The sequence below is a fragment of the Leuciscus leuciscus genome (genome assembly GCF_965113295.1).
Source record: "Leuciscus leuciscus genome assembly, chromosome: 23".
In the NCBI taxonomy this organism is placed as follows: Eukaryota; Metazoa; Chordata; class Actinopteri; order Cypriniformes; family Leuciscidae; genus Leuciscus; species Leuciscus leuciscus.
Genome location: NC_138747.1, coordinates 29,288,088 through 29,308,521, shown reverse-complemented (window position 1 = coordinate 29,308,521; position 20,434 = coordinate 29,288,088). Strand labels below are relative to the sequence as shown.

The 20,434-nt window shown below is 36.9% G+C and overlaps 1 protein-coding gene across 2 annotated transcripts; it reads right to left on the bottom strand.

Annotated features, from left to right (window-relative positions):
• Positions 1 to 1,207: 1,207 nt before the first annotated feature.
• On the bottom strand, positions 1,208 to 20,159 carry prph (peripherin). 2 transcript variants are annotated; one of them, XR_014202073.1, is made up of 10 exons: positions 17,843 to 20,159; positions 9,915 to 9,975; positions 9,170 to 9,265; positions 6,802 to 6,975; positions 6,587 to 6,712; positions 5,743 to 5,963; positions 5,604 to 5,656; positions 3,147 to 3,220; positions 2,061 to 2,190; positions 1,208 to 1,429 (listed from the first exon to the last, which is right to left on the bottom strand). XR_014202073.1 is itself a non-coding variant. In XM_082156501.1 (9 exons), the coding sequence occupies exons 1-9, from the start codon at positions 18,331 to 18,333 to the stop codon at positions 2,122 to 2,124; spliced, it is 1,365 nt and encodes a 454-aa protein (XP_082012627.1). In that variant the 5' UTR covers positions 18,334 to 20,158; the 3' UTR covers positions 1,208 to 2,121. The 2 variants fall into 2 exon arrangements, 1 of the variants encoding a protein (XP_082012627.1); XM_082156501.1 differs by having other exon boundaries at positions 1,208 to 2,190; positions 17,843 to 20,158.
• Positions 20,160 to 20,434: the final 275 nt, after the last annotated feature.

Below are 20,434 nucleotides of genomic sequence, written 5' to 3'. Positions count from 1 at the left end.
GCATATGTTTCATGTACTTACAATAGTATTAACAGTTAATTATGCATAATTACATGCAACTAACCCTCAACCAAACCCTAATCCTACCCTAACCCTATAGTAAGTACATGCACTTAATATTACTCAGTACTTAAATATATAATTACACTGTAACAATGACACCGTAAAATAGTGTAACCCCAAATCCTAACCCTATAGTAAGTACATGTTAATTAATATTACTCAGTACTTAAATGTTTAATTACACTAACAATGAAACCTTAAAATTGAGTGTAACCCAACATTTCTTTTTAGATGCGTCTTTATTTTGACACTGTTAGCTAGATCTGCACACAATCTCGTTGATAAGCTGAAATGCCAGTTACTTCTTGTACAAAAAAACCTGGGATTGTTAAACAAGAAAAGACGCTTGACAAACAAGAGAAGGCGTTTTACACTTTTTTTTTAGGGGTATTTTGCTCTCTTTATTGCTATGTAATGTATTTATCTGCTCATCGTCTGAGCTTTTGTATTCCTTACCTACTCGCCATAAACTGGACACATTTGGGTTTAGCAGGATGGCGAGGTGAGTTGAGCCAGTTTTTAAAGTGAGGGCATTACAGAAATGTCTCCAACTAAAATGCATCATTTTCAGGATGTATTGCGTCCCTGAAAATAATCACTTAGGATCTAAAATACTGTTTTCAAAATCTGACTTTTCAAAGAAAACAGTGGTCTCTTGACCCTAATGAGGGGTAAGTTGTGCCGCTCACTATGTTGAGGTAAAATTGAACATTTGCACACCTCATATGCTATATCAAACCAAAAGAATTCAGGTTACACTTTATTTCCATGGTCCATTTTAGACATTCTACTACAGTAACTTTTCAAATGCGTGAACTTAATCTAATAACCTGAACCCTAAACCTAACAGTCTGCTAATATTCTGAGTTAAGTTGAAAAAGTCGCAAAGTTAATTATAGGTAGAGTCTAAAGTGTAATTTAACACCAAATGACTTGTTAAAGGTTTTATTTAAATATTAAGTTTACAACTTCAAGGGCCAGTTTTCTTCAACAAGGCCTATTTAAAAATTTCAAGTTTAAAATGATCAAAATCATTTGTAATTCTCCTTGGGTAATTTATAATAACCAAGCACATGTTGTTTCGTCTTTCGTATCACGGGTCAAATCTCATGCTCAAACCCTCCATTATAGACAACAAACCAAATCTGTTTACATTCACTTTTATTTGAAGATTATATTGACGTGAGCTTCTGAAATATTGTTTTTGGATGTTTGTTGGATATCTAGAGTTAGTGACTTTAAGTCTACACACGTGATTTATTCAGATAAGGCAGTCATGTTATACACATATATGCTCATAGCACCATCATATACACAATACTGAGTCAAACATTTGCTGATTATTCACTACACTACAAGCAACACTCTGTGAGTCCTTTTAAAATTGCAACACACAATCAATAACTCAAGCATTTATTTATCTATTGAAAACCTCTGGAATGTGATAAAGAGGAAGATGGATGGTCACAAGCCGAGTTGCTTGAATGTTTGCACCAGGAGTGGCATAAAGTCCCCCAACATCAGTGTGAAAGATTGGTGGAGAACAAGCCAAGACACATGAAAGCTGCGATTGAAAATCAGGCTAATTCCACCAAATATTGATTTCTGAACTCTTCCTAAGTTAAAACATTAGTATTGTGTTGTTTAAAAATCAATATGAACTTATTTTCTTTCCATTATTCGAGGTCTGACAACACTGCATCTTTTTTGTTATTTTGACCAGTTGTCGTTTTCTGCAAATAAATGCTCTAAATAACAATATTTTTATTTGGAATTTGGGAGAAATGTTGTCAGTAGTTCATAGAATAAAACAAAAATGTTAATTTTACCCAAACACATACCTGTAAATAGTAAAACCAGGGAAACTGATAATTTTGCAGTGGTCTCTTAATTTTTTCCAGAGCTGTATATGTTGATAGCACCATCATATATACACAATACTGAGTCAAACATTTGCTGATTATTCACTACACGACAAGCAACACTCTAAATTTTACTCTTAGAGTCCCTTTAAAATTGCAACACACAATAAGTCAAGCATTTCTTTATCTAGACGCTCTAATCTCCTTGACCGAGTGAATCTTTCTTCTCATCTCGGTTCTTTTCCTTTGTAGATTCTTTCACCACCTGAGCAACGAGGAAAAGAACCAATCAGATGTTTCCCAGACAGCATCATAGATCCAGCCCACATCTGGTACGTGTGGATTCCAGATGTGGGTCGGATCTGGGCAGACACTATGTTATAGGGATGGGACGATTACCGGTTTCTCTATAAACCGCGATAAAATGTACTGATGGTTAGTATTATCGTTTAAAATTGAATTATCATTTAAACCGTGTTCGATTATCGCGATTTTAATAACTCACGGTAAATCCTGTCCAGCCAGCAACAGGCTGGCGCCGGCGCAGCGCGCAATGTTGTTGTTGTTTTTATTCGAGAAGGAATGGCGGAAGGCAGATGAATGTTTTAAATCTTACATGATCACAAAAATATTATCAAACTCAGTAAACAATAAATCAACTCTGATTTCATTTTCAATACAATCGAAAATGGAGACGCAAGATGACAAGTTGTATTTGAATGAAACGAGAGAGCGTGTCTTGTGATGTGCGCTGCGTTATAATACATTGTTATTGACGACGGTCATTATAAGGAAGGAAATGCCACATAATATAATCTTGCTTTAAAAAGTGCATATAGCTGCTTGTTTTATTTGTTGTTGTTGATTTTCAAATATAAAACTTGTTGAAATGTTTTCAGCGTGAGCATCAGTTATTTTTGAACACTTTTCATCTCGTTTTAACAAAACCGTGATAATATTGATAATCACGATAATTTTGGTCACTATTATCGTGATATGAAATTTTCATACCGTCCCATCCCTACTATGTTATAGTGTCTGGGTTGCTGCAAATATTAATTTAACAAACAAAACATAAACATTTAATACCATTTAATGTAGAGAGATGTAACATTAAACATTGCTATAAATTAAGTAAAATGTGAATAAAATGTGATGCAGTCTCTTTTATTGTTGTAGAACTTCACTAGAATCACTAGATCTGCTGATGGAGTTCCTCACCTCTCCATCTCGAATCTCCACGGTCTTGATTAGGACTTTCTTTCCAGGTCCAGGATCAGAAAAATGACCATAATCTGTTCAAAGACATCACACACACAGCAAATATGATGCAAAGGTGGAGTAAAACAACTTATGATTTAGTGGTAAAAAATAATGATGAATCATGAATGTGTTTTAGAAATGGTTATGATGTTTTGAGTATAGAGACCTGGAAACAAATGTCTTCTGAAGTTCGACACTGTGATCGTAATAAATCACATCATAATTTTTTGTGAAAAGGAGTAGATTTTCATGCTAGCTTCTGAATTCTGGGATTAAACGAGAGGAGTCGCATGGATTACTTTTATGCTGCCTTTATTTGCTTTTTTGAAACTTCAAAGTTGTGGTCAGTGATGGCTAGATTACTTATAAACTGCAGTTCATTACCAATTACAAATTACATGACAAATGAAAATTCAGAAATCATTTTATTAGCATTGATGGTTCCATAAAGAACCATTGACATCCATAAAAAAAAAAGATAAATAAGTAATGACAACTTTAAGTCTGTTTAATTTAAGTTGAAATGACTTAAACCTCCAAGTTGATTGAACTTAAAAATGTAAGGCAGCAAATTCTTTCTTTTCTTTTTTACAGTGCAGAAACTTTCAAATACAAAGTTTCTTTATAGTGGAAAAATCTGAACTTTCCACTAACAGGTTCTTTGGGGAACCAAAAATGGTTCTTGTATGGCATCAATTAATATATACTTTATATTATTTGAGGTTATTATAACCATAGGACAATATAGGAACTGTTGTTGACAAGTTTCATTCGTAATGTTTCCCCCTGTAAACCAATATTAAACTTCATACTGTTATCATCCGTTACACCATGAGTCATTTCAAGTAAAACCATTAATAAACATCAAAACACTAATGATGCATTAGTGCATATGCAAAGTTAATATTTCAAATAAAACACATACTGTTATAGCTAGCCTGGCTGGTCTGCACGTGCGATTCTTCCTCCTTTTTAAAAAACGTTTTAGGGTTGAATAATAATAATAATAAATATATCTGCAAGCAGCAATTATCAGGGCCAAGCACAAAGAACAGAAGTCGTGCCAGCATGGCTGGGAGCATCAGACCAACTGCAACAACGAGCAATTACAGACATTTTAAGATGATTTTAGGCTACAAAAAACTAGGAGCTCCCGCACACTATCAGTGCTTGCAAATGAGTATAAAAATTTTGTTAACAACGTTTCGGTCTCACGATCTTCATCAGGCATAATACACACATTCAAACTCAATCCCGTTAAAAATAATCACATGACCAACCAATGTAAAGATCCATTTGTAACCAATTAAGCTCAATGATTGAATACATAATTAACACCACATCATCATAAACACGTACAAACATAATTGTAAATAATATCAAAGTAAAAAATAAAATCAACTTATGCTTCATCATTCATACCCCTAGGTGATAAAGTCTGAAGGGTAAAAATCCAAAACAGTTCACGTCTCTGTAAGAGCAATTCAATATCGCCCCCTCTAGATAGCACTCACTTCAGATGATTTTAGGCAAAATGGCTGAAAAATCATAAATACAGGCACTAGTATTTAGATTTTTCACCCTCGACCAAAAGGTGGCGCTGTGACCAAATTGCTGTGATGTGGGTGACTGAGCTGACAATGACACATCAAAGTTTGGTGTCAAAATGGGCATCATGCCTAAATTTGTTAATGCAGTAAAAAAAAAACGGTTTTGCCTATCGACAGAAAAATATATATTTTTGCCAGCATGGTCTACAGATGATTTTTTAGACTCTAGGAGGAGTTCGAAAAAGTCGTTTTTTAAAAAGAAAATCTAAATGGTGGACAGGATGTTTGGCTGACTATGGCAAAATTGGCAGCATGTAGCCTCAGGTCATGCTTGTGATGGCATGGACCAAGTTTGGTCTGAATACAATACGTTGAGGAGATGGAGCCTTTTTTTGCACGTTTTTCGAAAACGGTTCAATAAATCGACTTGAATTCCATAACTTTTTGTCGCCATTGTCTGAGGATGATATGGTTAAATTTTCTGGAAAATCCGAGCAGCGACCTGAAGATGATATGATTCAATTTTGGTGAGTTTGAAAAAGTAGTTTTTTTCGGAAAATTCTAAATGGCGGAAAATTTGTTCATGACGAATCGAATCGTCTTAGACAAGGAATGAGAGGAAAAAAGATTTTTTGGAGTTAGAGAGTCCAAATTTGCTATGGTGACAGCTAAGACTATTCTCTATCTGTGTGCCAAATTTCATAACTTTCCCGCAAGCGGTTCTATATGGGCTGCCATAAACTTCCAGAGTGGAAGAAGAAGAAACGGAAAAATAGTAAGAAAGCCAACGATTATAATAGATGCCTCCGCATTGACCCCTAATAAACACTCCAGGTCATTCTTTTATAAGTTATGATAGACTCACCACCACTGAACTGTCCACTCATTGAAGGCATTTTCATGATAGGAACCGTAATTCTGAAAGACGAAGTACAAAGGTCATCAGTTACCAGGAGTAAAACATGCAGAAAGCTGTTGAAGCGGCTCAATGGCGTCACTCTTACCGGTTTTCCTCTCCTTCCAGAAGTTTCCTGTAGGTGGCGATCTCGATGTCCAGGGCCATCTTGACGTTGAGCAGATCCTGGTATTCCCGCAGATGGCGTGACATCTCCTCCTTCAGGCGTTGTATCTCCTCTTCTAGACGTCCCACAGTCTCTTGATAGTTTCCAGCCTCTCCAGCGAACTGCTCTTCCATTTCTCTCATCTGCCTCAATAGAGCCTCATTCTACCGTAACAAACACACACAAGTATGTCTCTAAATAAGGGAGTTCCAAAGACTTGTATTGTTTTTACAGGTGAAACTCGAAAAAAAATTATATCGTGCAAAAGTTATCATTTTGATGATTATGGCTTATAGTTTATGAAAACCCCAAATTCAAAATCTCAGAAAATTTGAATATTACATGAAATCAATAAAAATAGGATTTTAAGTACAGAAATATCGGCCCTCTGAAAAGTATAATCATGCATATGTATATAGTTCTATATACTAAATATATTAGTTTCACCGTTTAATTAGAATTACTGAAATACACGAACTTTTGCACGATATTCACATTTTTCGAGTTTCACCTGTATATAAAGCTAACTATAACAGGGCCATAACCACCATAGTCATACTTAAAAATTGCCAAGAAGTTACATTTCTAACTGTGAAATCATGCTCATGTCAAAAATGGCCAATCAGATCAAAGAAGGCGGGCCTTGCTGTTCACAGAAGACGAATGCTTTAGGTTTAACAGTGAGTATGTTTACATGCAATGTTCAAGACGTGGTTACGGCCTTGAACTATGATGACTACAGAAATACACATGACTCTTTAGCAAGAGGTTAGGTTTTCATATGTACAGTGTTCTTGAGAGAATCAACGTCGTAGTTCTGGCCTTGAATTTGCCTCCTCAGGTCATTGGTCTCTTGTTTAGCCTGTCTCACTGCCTCAGCGTTGCGCTTGGCTGAATCGGTCAGGTCTGCGAACTAACAGAGAAAACACATGAAGACGATCAGTGTGTATTGCAGTATTGTGCTGTCATCAGTAGAACACACACACACACACACACACTCACCTTGGACTTGTACCAGTCCTCAGACTCATGCATGTTCTTGGAGGCGATGGTCTCGTACTGAGCTCTGATGTCTCGAAGCGCTGCGGTCAGATCAGGCCCTCTGGACGTCTGAGTCTCCATCACCTCCATCTTCAGCTGCTGATTCTGAACGCTCACATGCACATCCTGAATTTCCTACATTTTAAGAAATAATACATGCAATTATTTAAATGTTTACATTTATTTCTCTCAGGTCTTAAGCAGTGACTTAGAATTACATTTTTAAAGAATATTCCAGGTTAATTGAGAGACATGCTATAGTAATCAAGCAGAAAATGGCAGTTATAATTTTGACGACTCCTTCAATTTAAAAAAAAAAAGATTACTCAGTGCGTGCGTACACCACTGGCTTTACAGTAATGCACTTGCAATGGATGTCTATAGGGCAAAACGTTTTTTTTTTCTGTCAAAAATATTTTCTGAGTAAAAATATGACTATACTGTTAAGGGGGTCGCACACCGGACGCGCAGCTCGGCGGCGCGCCGCGCAGCGCCACGTCTTTTAAATTTGAACACACTATTCTCTATGAGAGTACACACACCGGCGGCGCCTTTCGGCGTCTGTCCGCGGCGGCTCAGGACCGTGTTCAAAATCCTGCCGCGCCACAGAGCGCCATTTACATAGTTTTATATAAAATTTACATGTGTGTGTCTCAAATCGTAGTTAATGTATATACGGACTTCACCCTGTGCTGCAATATACATTTAGTTTTATATTTATTTACAGAAATCAGAAAATTGCTGATGTTATCGGATTTTCAGGTGACAGTTGTCCTAGACGTGGCGCGGCGCGGCGCTGAGCTGCGCGTCCGGTGTGCGGCCGCCTTTACACTTAACATTTCTTAAAGGTACATTTAAAGGGATAGTTCACCCGAAATGTGAAACAAAGTTTTCATAATTTACTCACTCTCATGTTGTTCCAAACCTGTTAGACTTTTGTTCATCTTCAAAACACAAATGAAGATATTTTAATGAAATTTGAGAGAATAAACTGAATAAAAGCCTAAATTAATTACCTAAATGTCTCTTAAAAGAAATTTGGACTAAACCACTCAATTCATATGGATTAGTTTTACGATCTCTTTATAAACGTTTTGAAGATCAAAGTTGAGTAGCTGTCAATGGAGGGACAGAAAACTCTCAGATTTCATCAAAAAGATCGTCATTTGTGTTCTGAAGATGAACGAAAGTCTTATGGGTTTGGAAGAACATGAGGGTGAGTGATCGTGACAGATTTTTCATTTTTGAGTGAACTAACCCTTTAATAGTAAACTTTTGTAAACTAAAAAGTGGGCCAACTGAGTCTCAAGAAATGTTGAATAAGTATACTTATTACATTGATTAGTACTGGTACATTGATTTTAGTAGCTACTTACTCCATAAAGTAGGCTATACTTGAAAAATAAACTTGTGATTTTCTTTCTTTTACTTCATAAAAGTAAACTGACTTGAACTACTTTTTTTGTGATGGAATATGCATGGGCTTTTTTGTGTGTTTGTTACTTGAGAGTAAGAAACTATGTTACCATGATACCACTGATATAAGTTATAACTCATTTGTTACTGAAACAAAGATTTCGGTATTTCCCCATTAAATTAGATTTGAGCTGTAGTTGCATTAAAAAAAAGTGCATGAATTCTTTGAAAATTCAATTCAATTTCATAAAAAAAAAATTCTTGGTGCAATGTTTTCATAGTTTTAAGTCACGTGACTGGCGCGGAGACCTGGGGAGCAAAATTTTCAAAGGAAGAAAAACAAAAATATGTGAACAAAATGCACATCCATAGTATTTCAATCACTTAAAACAGCAGGACGTTCTAAAATGCTTAATGAGAAAAAACACTTATTTATTTAAAATTATTTAAAGATCAAATTCAGTATACACCTTATTGATGATACATATAAACAGGTAATCAAATGAGCCCTGCCCATTATATAAACGGTTAAGCATTTTCTTGATAATGGTTTTCTATGGAAAAATCTGTTTGCCTGTTTAGATTATGCATCATCAATAAAGTGTTTATATTTAGTTTGGTCTCTTACTACATTAGTACTAAAACCAGGGAACATTTTAGTGGAGCAAAGCATTGTTTAGTCTTTCATGTGGGCGATCCTATAAGGGTGTTATGTCACGTGAAAACTATGCCTAGACTTTACTAGAAATTGTACTTGTTCTTACAAACTGAATTTATGTTAATTTCGATAGTCAATGCAATGGTAACAGAAAGCACATATATAAGTTTCGTTTAAGCAGCACACAAAGATATCATCCATAAAAGCAGGCAGGTTTTTGACTTTCATCATTCATTCATTATCCATGTCTCTCACCTCATCATGCATCTTCTTGAGGAACTCAATCTCGTCCATCAGAGATTCAATCTTCCTCTCCAGTTCCAGACGGGCAAGTGTAGCACTATCCACATCCTTCATACACACACACAGTCAGACTTTAGTATGGGGAACACATCTTCACTATTAACTACAACTTTTGCCTCAATAAACTCCTAATCTACTGCTTATTATTAACAGTTAGTAAGGTAGTTGTAAAGTTTAAGTCTTGGGTGGATTAAGGGATGCAGAATAAGGTCATGCAGAATAAGGCATTAATATGTGCTTTATAAGTACTAATAAACAGCCAATATCCTAATAATATACATGCTAATAAGCAAGTAGTTAATAGTAAGAATTGGACCCTAAAATAAAGTGTTGCCATTATTGTTATATCCGTTTCTAGATATTATTAAAAATGTAAACATTAGAAGCACTATTATATGTTTATTATATGATTGCACTTCATCTCCCCTTTTGAAAATTCTGTCATCATATGCTCATCCTTGTGTCTATCCAAAACAGTATGATGTTCTTTCTTCTGTGAAACATAAAAAGTTGTAAATGATGACAGAATTTTCATTTTTTCTCTCGCGAGCGAAGCCCTCAGACCCAGACATCATGACAAGTGTGTAGACATTTTTATACCCACTGTATGACAATGACTGTATAAAAACAATAAAGCTCAGAGATAGCTTTCAGTAGAAGTGCATAATGTGAGATATACTTTCCATTTTCGCTTTACCTTTCGAAAGAGATTCAGGTTATTTTCAGCTTCCTGTCTTTTCTGCATCTCCTCATTTAACCTGCAAACAATTAAGAGAAAATTTAAGTCCACTTCAATAATTATAATAAAAACCTTTTCCTGTTGGGAGTCACAGAAAATTAACTTATACATTAGTGTGCTGTTAGAATCACTCACTTTAAAAAAAAACTTGGGTTTCATCTCGTAATCTATCTTTTATTTGATAATGTGTTGGGTGAGCATTTGTGTTTTGTGATATTCTCTGAAGTCTTTAGCTTATACATTCAAATTTGTGACTAATGGTGCTTTTCCACTGCATCGTACGGTTCGGTACGGCTCACTTTAAAGGGTAACTCTCGTCAGAATGCAACCTAGGGTCTTTTTGTTAATCTACCCAAGGCAAACTTTCGTTTAAAAGCATAATTAGATGGAAACGCAACTTTTAAGTTTGACCATATTTTCGTTTTCGGTCAAATTGCCTTTTGCTTGGGGCACGACTATGATAGCATCAAAAATCACTATTTTTAAAACACTAAGAAGGCTCGACACAACATGAAACTTTGCTGGAAGTATCACCAGGGGCTCTACACATGAACTCCAGCATTGACAACATTGTTTGTGTACACAGAGTTTACTAAAAAGAAAGAGTTTGAACAACTCACTGTGTTTCCGTCCGCCGACATTTTGTCGATCGAATGAAAAATAGTTGATCTCCGAATGCGAATGAACTGACTCCAAATTTTTGTATTGCTTCTTATATGAGGATCCTTTTTCAAATACAAGGTCAATATTGATTTTCACTAACGACAAAACAACAAATTATCCGTGAATTTATATGGAACTAAGCTTTAGGAGCTTTCCATCTTTACTCTCCTCATGTTACGTTGCATTCGGAGATCGACTATTTTTGACTGTCAAAACACCGGCGGACACAGCTACTGTGAGTTGTTCAAAATCTTTCTTTTTAGTAAACTCTGTGTACACAAACAATGTTGTCAATGCTGGAGTTCATGTGTAGAGCCCCTGGTGATACTTCTGCATAGGCGGCGCGGCGCGTCTTGGACGGTGAGAGCGGCGAAGAGAGTTGAAGTCAGGTCAACTTTATGGTAATAAGCTATGACGCGGTTCGGCGGCAACCAATCAGAATGTAGAAGTCCTCCGCCTGAGAGGATTCCAGAGAACGCAATCCTGTAAACATTGGTCTACTTCGATCTACGTCAGAGCATCAGAGCGTCCCCGAATCTTTCTCCGGCGTCATTGGCAGGGCGGCAAGAGCGAATTTTGCCGTCTTCGCCGGCGGCGGTGTGAACGTACAGTTAGTGTTTTAAAAATAGCGATTTTTTATGCTATCATAGAAGTGCCCCAAGCACTCCCATTCAAAAGGCAATTTGACCGAAAACGAAAATACGGTCAAACTTAAAAGTGGCGTTTCCATCCTAATTATTCTTTTAAACGAAAGTTTGCCTCGGGTAGATTAACAAAAAGACCCTAGGTTGCATTTCAGTTGAGGTTTCAAGCGAGCCGTACCGATACTAAAATGTGACGTGTAAACACTGCAGATCACTGATTGGTCAGAGAGAATCATCACTACCAGCGGCATTGGATTTGCGACACGCGAGACACCAAACCTGCAAAAAAAAAAACGTCTTCATCTTGCAGTGAAAAACATCCACATGCTAAGAATCAAAAACACCACTCCATCAATATACTCCGTTGCTCCTGTGTTGTGCGTTTGTTTGTGTCACGTTTACGATGATGTCACGACAGTAGCCGTAACTATAACGATTAGTATATAATCCCACCCACTTTGAAGCGGTACTAAATTGCAGTGGAAAAGCAAACTGAGCCAAAGCAAGCTGAGCCGAGTCGAGTCAAGTCGTACCACGCAGTGAAAAAGCAATATAAAGTAGTACAGGTATGACATCACTTTGTAGGCCAAAGCGCGGAAGCGAGTTATAATTTTTGCACTTCTGGTTCCATCGTCCAGAAGTCCAGAAGAAGTCCAGGATTTTCTAAATGGCTGAAATAAGGTCTGTGGTGAACACAAGCTCAAGACATTTTCACGTTTTATTATTATAGTATTACCCCACTTGTGATTTTTTTAAGCTGTTACGTGTAAAATGTGGTTGCTAACAGCTAACATAGGCTGTCTGCATAGGCGTTGATTTCGGTGGGGACGGTGCGTACCCACCAGATTTCGTTATGAGTCATTTTGTACCCACCACTTTTTTAGTATTAAGTGTTACATATTATTACTCATGTACATATTATTATGCATATTATTGCTCATCATAACCACTTAAAACTGTCAAAAAATCTAACCTAGAAATTTGGTGATGACTGATCGTTGTTTAGGTCGCCTACATTAAACCGTTAAGCTTTTTCCTACAAGCCTCAATGAAGCAGAAACGCTTAATGTCAGATAACGTCCATTATAATTTAACTTTGGGTTCGATTTTTTGACCGTTTTCAGTGGTTATGATGAGCAATATGAGAGAGAAATTTGATAATCATTGTTTAGGTACATTAAACCACGTCATGTCATATTGTCAACATGGTACTTATGAAGCAGAATAGTGGGTCATATGTCTAATGCTTTTTGAAAACTTAAAGGAACACTCCACCGTTTTTTGAAATAGGGCTTATTCACCTTCTTTCCTACATTTAGATAGGTGGGCAAATGCATTTTTGTCTCAGTGCATGCATTGTTTTAGTTTGACAGGGTTGGCGCTAGCTTAGCTTAGCATAATGAATGGAATCCTTTGTTGCCAGCTAGCATGTCCTGAGTAAAAGTGATATATAAAAAAAAAAAAAAAAAAATAATTACTTCTTGTGGCCTGCGTATTCACAACAAGAACAAATAGCGATGCAGATTAACACTAGGCGATTTCCTATGCAGATTTTGACTTGGGACTATATTAGGGGAAAGCACAGGCGAAGCACTGCTACTTGGGCGCAGAGATATCACGCCCAAGTAGCAGTGCTTCGCCTGTGCTTCCCCCTAATATAGTCCTTAATATATAAGTCAATATCTGCTTAGGAAATCGCCTAGTGTTAATCTGCATCGCTATTTGTACTTGTTGTGAATACGCAGGCCACAAGAAGTAATTAGGTAGGGTTTTTTTTTTTATATCACTTTTATTCAGGACATGCTAGCTGGCAACAAAGGATTCCATTCATTATGCTAAGCTAAGCTCACGCCGACCCTGTCAAACTAAAACAATGCATGCACTGAGACAAAAATGCATTTGCCCACCTATCTAAATGTGGGAAAGAAGGTGAATAAGCCCTATTTCAAAAAACGGTGGAGTGTTCCTTTAAGGCTTTCTTCTTCATAAAACGAGTCGGACATCATCACATTTTTGTATACATTTTTATTTATTTACATTAGTAAGCTACAGGACATCATCTTTCAAAACATGACCTGCGCGAAACTGTCTGGGAGATTAAACGTCATCACGACGAACAGGTAAACTCAGTCCGCTTTTACAGCCTTGTTATGCTAATAATTGTGCTCTTATTCCAACTCAAACGTTCTGGGAAAATGTTTTCAGATAACAACTGAAAGAATTGTCGGAAGCTTAGCGATGGTGACGTTGAACTCGTGGGACCGTGGTGTAGTTCGTTTATAGCCTACCTTTAGCTTTTTACTTCTGGCTACTGCATTTAGGCTTCAAAACTCATAAAAGTTGTGTTCATCTGTGATAATTATCTTGATGGACAAAACGTGCAAGTATTGTAAACTTTTGTTGAACACAGAGTTTGTTTTTAGTGATAATCCAAAAGCCTATGGGAAAATCCTATTGGGTTTTTCTTGCCGAGGAAACCAGTGTGATGCTAATTGCCAGTTGGCCTACAAAGTGACGTCAGACCTGCACCACTCTTAGTCCTCAAGAGACAAAATAAACTGTCCTTGAAGACTGTGTGCCTGAAGTGAAGGTTGTAATATAAATATAAAATCTAACCTGGAAGAGAGTCAGAGAACCGATAAACTGATTAGCTTAAAAGCATCTGAGATTACATTTGTACCGGCTGGGAGAAATGTTCTTATGACAAATTTAATAAGCGAATCATATTATAAGCCAAACACGTAGAGGGAGTCGTACTACTGCTGTATCCATTTCATAATATATTGCTACCAATCTCAGACTCTTGCATTCCTCTCAGAGTATGTGTTTACTGTCCCACAGTTGTGTTTGAGGAGTTTGGCTCATCTGGTTTTTGGCGTTCGATTAGGTCTGAGGAATGTCAGTGATTTGCTATATAATGGATGACTTGATTGTTGTTGTGATTTGTTGTTATTTTATGTTTGTGATAATTTTAGAGTTCTATGCTATTTATGTACAGAGTTGAGTTTAGACTTTAATAAAAAATTGTGTACGGTCCCATTGTGTTGTTCCTCGTGTGACTTTCCCAAGGGGTTTTTCTGTCTCCTGATGGAGGTTTGGTTCCTATGCCACTGTCGCTTTTGTCTTTTGTCTTGCCTAGTTGGGGACACTTTATATATTTAACAATATTATTGATCTGCCTGCTTTGACACCATTATATGAGAACTGAACCGAGCTGGACGATGACATCTCGGTTTTCTCAAGAGCGGCTGTACAGATAAATGAACTAAATTAATAACTTTTTTAAATAAACCTCATATTATCCTAAAAATAATAATTTACCCCACTACAATATACAACAGATAGTTTCATTACTAAGGATTGATGAGCTTCTGGGTTCATGAATATTAATCACGTTATCAGTGTGTAAGACTCTGCTCTCTCTCTCTCTCTTTGTGTGTGTGTGTGTGTGTGTGTGTGTGTGTGTGTGTGTGTGTGTGTGTGTGAAACACAGCGCTCTAAGCAAAGCAATGGCCAGTCGTGTGCCTTCACACTAGAGTTTAAGGTGTGCTGTGCATCCATTGAGTTGAATTGAAATACAGATCGCTTGACAGAGAAGCGAAATTCTCAAGCGCTCAGTCATTGTTCAACGAGTGAAAATATATAACTTAAACTAGCCTCGAACACACACACTGGCTAGTAAAAACTAAGAATTTATTAGCCAATGGCTAATGATAAACATTTTTAGTCGCCCAGAGTGAAAATTGTGTCGCATATGCAAATGACTTAGTCGCATTGTAGAGAGTTGTCATCCCTAGTCACACCTCTGGGGGGATTTCAGGAAGACATAGTGTCTGAACGCGGTCTGCAATTCATCTCCCGAGTTTGGAGATTCTTCTCCTGGGTGTGTTAGTAGGCTTGTAACTCATAGCGGTAAAATATGGCTGCTGTTTGTTTGCCATTCTTTCTTGATGCCTAGCAATGTGTCTATAACTCTGAACACGCTGATGATTACGATGTCTGCGCGAGCAGGATGACAGGCAGGGAGGACATCCTATCGTTGTATTAGGCCCGAATGCAATGATTGAACGAACATTTTTTGGTCCTGAGACTTCCACAGAAGATATTAAAATATTGTCTGATATCAGGATGTGAAGAGACTTTCAATTAGTATAACAAAAAATGTTTATGAAAAACATTGCCTACCCTAACTTTAATCTGGATCATTTTTAAAACTTCGTTTTCGTTTCAAAACGATCCCCATCCACACTAGCATTTTCAAGGGTTTTCGGGAAGTTTCTTGTCCACACTGAATAATAATTTTAATGCACATGCATAAAACGTAATAAAATCTCACAAGTTGATACTGAGAAATCAGACATACAGTAATACATGACATCTCCTGCCATTCTTAGTTTCATTACCAAAATATCTCACCACTGGTGCATCCAGGTCACACTCGATCACTATTCCTTGTTTGGTCTAAACACATTTGCCTCATGTTTTGGACAGCAATTGCACGCAAGTAAATCAAACCGTCCCTCTGCTTTATATCATTAGTGTCCAACTACAGCACCACATTGTCACTTATTTTGTACTGACTAAAGAGACAAATGTCCAAAATTAAAAAGAAAACTAATCATAATCAATATTTTAATAATTCAAATACATTTTTACAATATTGACACAAAATTTGACCACTTAGAAAGTTCATCCTTACACCTTTAAAAAAAATGTAAGGTCTTATTTTTTCTTATAACTTAAAACGTTATTTTAGAAGCCTTAGACAGTGCATATTATGATCTATTGGTATCTATTATTTTATTCCTATACAAGTGTTGTCTATATTCTAGTTGTGTTTTTGTTATTAGTACATTAGTGGACCTAGGTCATGTCTAGCCTTAGATTAACATTTTTGCAGTGCCTTTCTATTGTATTGGACATTACAGTCGTTTAATTTTATTAGACATACAATTATTGATTTTTTTTTAGAAATTACCCGCTGGCTAAAAGGTCTATAGGCCTAGCTGACTCCTGACAAACAGTCCTGAACAAAAAGTCACATTCCCAACACTGAACCACGTTGATTTTACTAGCAGACCATATGAATCCAGTGCGTTTTTCATGGGAAGTACAAACATTGCCTTAAAACATATTCATTTATGATCGATATTGAACAAAACCATCATAATCGTATCCATTGGTGTCTGTTGGATAGTGTTAATTTATAAAAATAAAAATAAATAAAAAGTGCTTTGCACACAGTTTGACCTCATATTTTGTAATATTGTTGTTTTACTTTCTCCTTTTTTGAAGAGGCACTTACCTTTTGTCCTCGGGGAAAACGCCCTGCGTGACATCCGTTAATTCAGTCAGTTCTGAGGCGCGACGGAACCACGGAACACGCGGTCCTGATGCTGTTATTGTTACTGTGGGCTGCAGATTCGCGCACGGTGTGAAACGTGCGTAACGACTTACTTTAATATAGTTCAAAAAGTGATGAGGTTAAAGTAGTTTTAAGCAGTAATGAGTTGCACATCTGTATGAGCTTTTGTGTTTTTGCAGTACACGAATGAAATTGGGTCCGTCGTGATATAGCCTACTTAATTAGGCTATGAAGCATTAGTTGTTTAAATGTCTCTTCCATTATCACATTGTAAACCGCAGTCTAGATGATGATGGGAGGATCCCTGCAGCGGTTTCTTTGTCTCTTTCATTCGCTGCCACACCCATGTTTCATGAACTTCATTATAGGCTACAGACATACGGTTATTTTAAAAGATCTAATCTTAATTAGCCTACCTCTAATGAAATCTGCACATTTCAGATTTCCTCCACTAAAGCAAATCTCTTTTGTTTTATACCAACTCCTCTGTATCAAAGTAAACATATAGCTGAAGCAAAAACCTGAGCAAATTTAAAGTTCACTGTAAACAATAGAAAGGTATAGGCTACTGGTAATTTTCTGCCAGGACAATGCAATGCGTAATTCAAAATACAGGTAAACACCTGTAAAAAAAAAAAAATCCTTTATAATCATATAGTACACTGTGCCTTATTTTTGCTGATTTTATTTTTTACAGTGTAGCCGGCTACTCATTTTCTATCCATAACATCTCAATGCATCCATATTACAAGATACAACAGGTATCATTATAACAGCAGTTGTCAATATATCAGCTGCTCAAAATATCCTCTATAAATGTCTGTACCTTGACACTCAATCTTTGTCACTTTTAACTTTAACTTTTAACTTAACACCCAGTCTAATTTTCTCTTAAATGGTTAGTTCACCCAAAAATGAAAATTCTGTCATCCTCATGTCGTTCCAAACCTGCATGACTCTCTGTCTTCAGCCAAACACATATATTTTGAACTTTTTTTGTCAATACAATAAACATACAATAACATTAACTTCTTCCAAAGTTTGGAATGACATGAGGGTGAGAAAATGATTGCAAAAGATACATTTTTTGAGTGAACAATCCACTTACACTAGCCAGTGTCAAACATTAAAGGTCAGAAGTTTTCTAGAAATATTAACAATGCAGAATCTGTTATGTGTAGATGCATACACACCCCACCAGCCCTCACACACACCTCTGCTTGAGCAGGGCCACATCTTCAGCCAGGTTGTCTCTCTCCACCTGCATCTGGTCTCGATCGTTGCCCATGAGCTCCATCTGTCTGCGCATCTCTCTCATCTCCTGCTGGCACAGCTCATTGACCCGTCCCGACGGCCCCTGCTGCTGCTCCTTAAACTGACCCAACTCCAGAGTCAGCTTTGAGTTCTGCTGCTCCAGATACCGCACCTTCTCGATGAAGCTGGCGAAGCGATCGTTGAGTTCCTGCAGTTCTCGTTTCTCGTTGCTGCGTGTGGTCAGGAACTCCTGGTTGACGGCCTCTGCCAGAGAGAAGTCCACTTTATCATAAGAGAGCCGGGGGCCCGGAGCGCTGGAGCGGCTCCTGAAGTCCACCGAGCGGGTGGGTGTGGAGGAGATGTAACGGCCTCCTACACGACTGGACACTGGGCTATAGGCAGGCGCCCCAAAAGTGCGCTGATAAGAGGTGCGATATGAGGAGTGACTCATGATTTTGCCTATAATCCTTGTACTTTTCTTGAAATATTATCTAGTGTATCTTCCTCTTCTTCTGGTCCGGGTGCCTGTTGTTTTGATCACAGCTGAGTCACGACAGGATGTGAGACTGAGAGGCTTTTATACATGAAGCTGGTCAGTTCATCTGAGCTCCACCCAGCCCAGCCCAGCCCATTCCCAGTCTCCCGAGCCCCTGATCTCATCCTCTATCCTCTATCATGTATCTATTCATCATTCATCCATACGGTCAGTCACTCCCTCACAGGCACAACCTAGGCACTTCTCGGACGGTGTCCATTTGAAATGTGAATTAATGCACTGAAAATGAACAGCTTTATGTTTAATCATTACATTTATAATGTTAACAGAACTGGAAGAGGCATTTTTCAGTGAAAGTCAAAAGCAAAAGGATAAATGCATTAATTTTTTTGCATAGAAAATGTAATGTGCTGGGAGAATGTAAGAAATTTCCAGGCCAGACTTATACCATTGGACTAGACTGGGTCCAAATTAGGCTCAGCTGTAGGAGCAATAAACACACATGAAAGATTGATGTGCGCTCACTGAAATCTCCAAGAACATTTTTTACAACCAAGTTTTACAACCAAGCACAACATTTCCCAACTGACTGGTCAAATGCATTTGGTTGTAATCATAATTTTCTGGAGCTTTCATTTCAGAGTGCAGACATCTCTCTTACTAATGCAATGACCCATTCATAAATAACAATGATTAGTTCTGTTCTTGTGCTTGTTTTGGGTGGGTTTGCACATGTTCTAGTTCTGTTTCTTGTGTTTCAATAAAAAAAAAAATATATATATATAGGCCTATATATTTTTTTTTTTTTGTCCCTCACAGATAATTTTCCATAATAAATAAAAAATACACATAATAACTGAAAAATGTGTAGGCTGAAGCCTTTGCTTATTATGCCTACCCTTTATACATATTTATCTAATGAGAGTCACTTCTCTCATTGGATTTGTTTTATACAAGATAAACAAAGCAGTTACATAAGACATTTTCCAAAATGTACATACATAATTACAAATGTACACATTTCAGATATTAAGTATTACATACACAAATTGAATAAAGAATTACATAGACAAAAAAGATGTTACTTTGGAGGACACTGCCACAGTGAAAAACATTTATTTATTATACTTTATTTTAAATATTAAATTTAAGAAATTTAAATAAAAGATGATTATTCAACATGTTGTCTGACAACCAAACCATAGAGCAATGTAAATCAAGCCTTTGCCTTCTAAAAAGTGAGTTGATTGTATTCCTTTGCTTTTCAGTGAATGTGCCGAGTCATTCTGCAGGAAATGTAGAACTTTTTAAATGATTCTTTTGCACACTGTACCACATAAACATAACGGATATGCTCACTGTATGCCCACATTAATAATTCATAAATAGCTTCAATTTGTTTCTCTTTGCTCAGTTAATAAAGGCATTATGACTGAAATACAGTAAACTTCACATTAAGGCAAGCATATCACATCACATATTTTATCACAATTATATATTATTATATATATATATATATATATATCACAATTAACACTAATTATGTGGCAATTAGTGTGACACCTTGCCAAGAATTTCTAAATATCTCTCTTTTAATGTCTCTTCAAGTTTTAATGCAGTGTCACCCCCTGCCCTGACACATTTACTTTCAGTTTCTAAGTAAAATTTGTAGGATACTTCAACATTTTTAAAGGGGACATGCAAAATTCACTTTTACATGATGTTTAAACATAAATGTGTGTCAGCAATGTGTACACAACCACCCTAATGGTAAAAATCCACCCACTCCTCTTTCTTTAATCCCCATAAATCATAAGCAGAGTCTCAGAACAAGCTGTTTGCAGATTCTAGAATATGTGAGTCACAAATGCTTAAGCCCCGCCCACAACTGCTGAAGGACTCGGCTCATTAGCATAGACCCGCCCGCCATGTTTATCTCCTCTCCAGAGCATTTAACAGCAGTATTCAAGTAAGAAATGTATTCTTATTAAAGGTACAATATGTAAGAATTTTGTATCAAAATATACAAAAACCACTTGCACAGTGTTATATATTT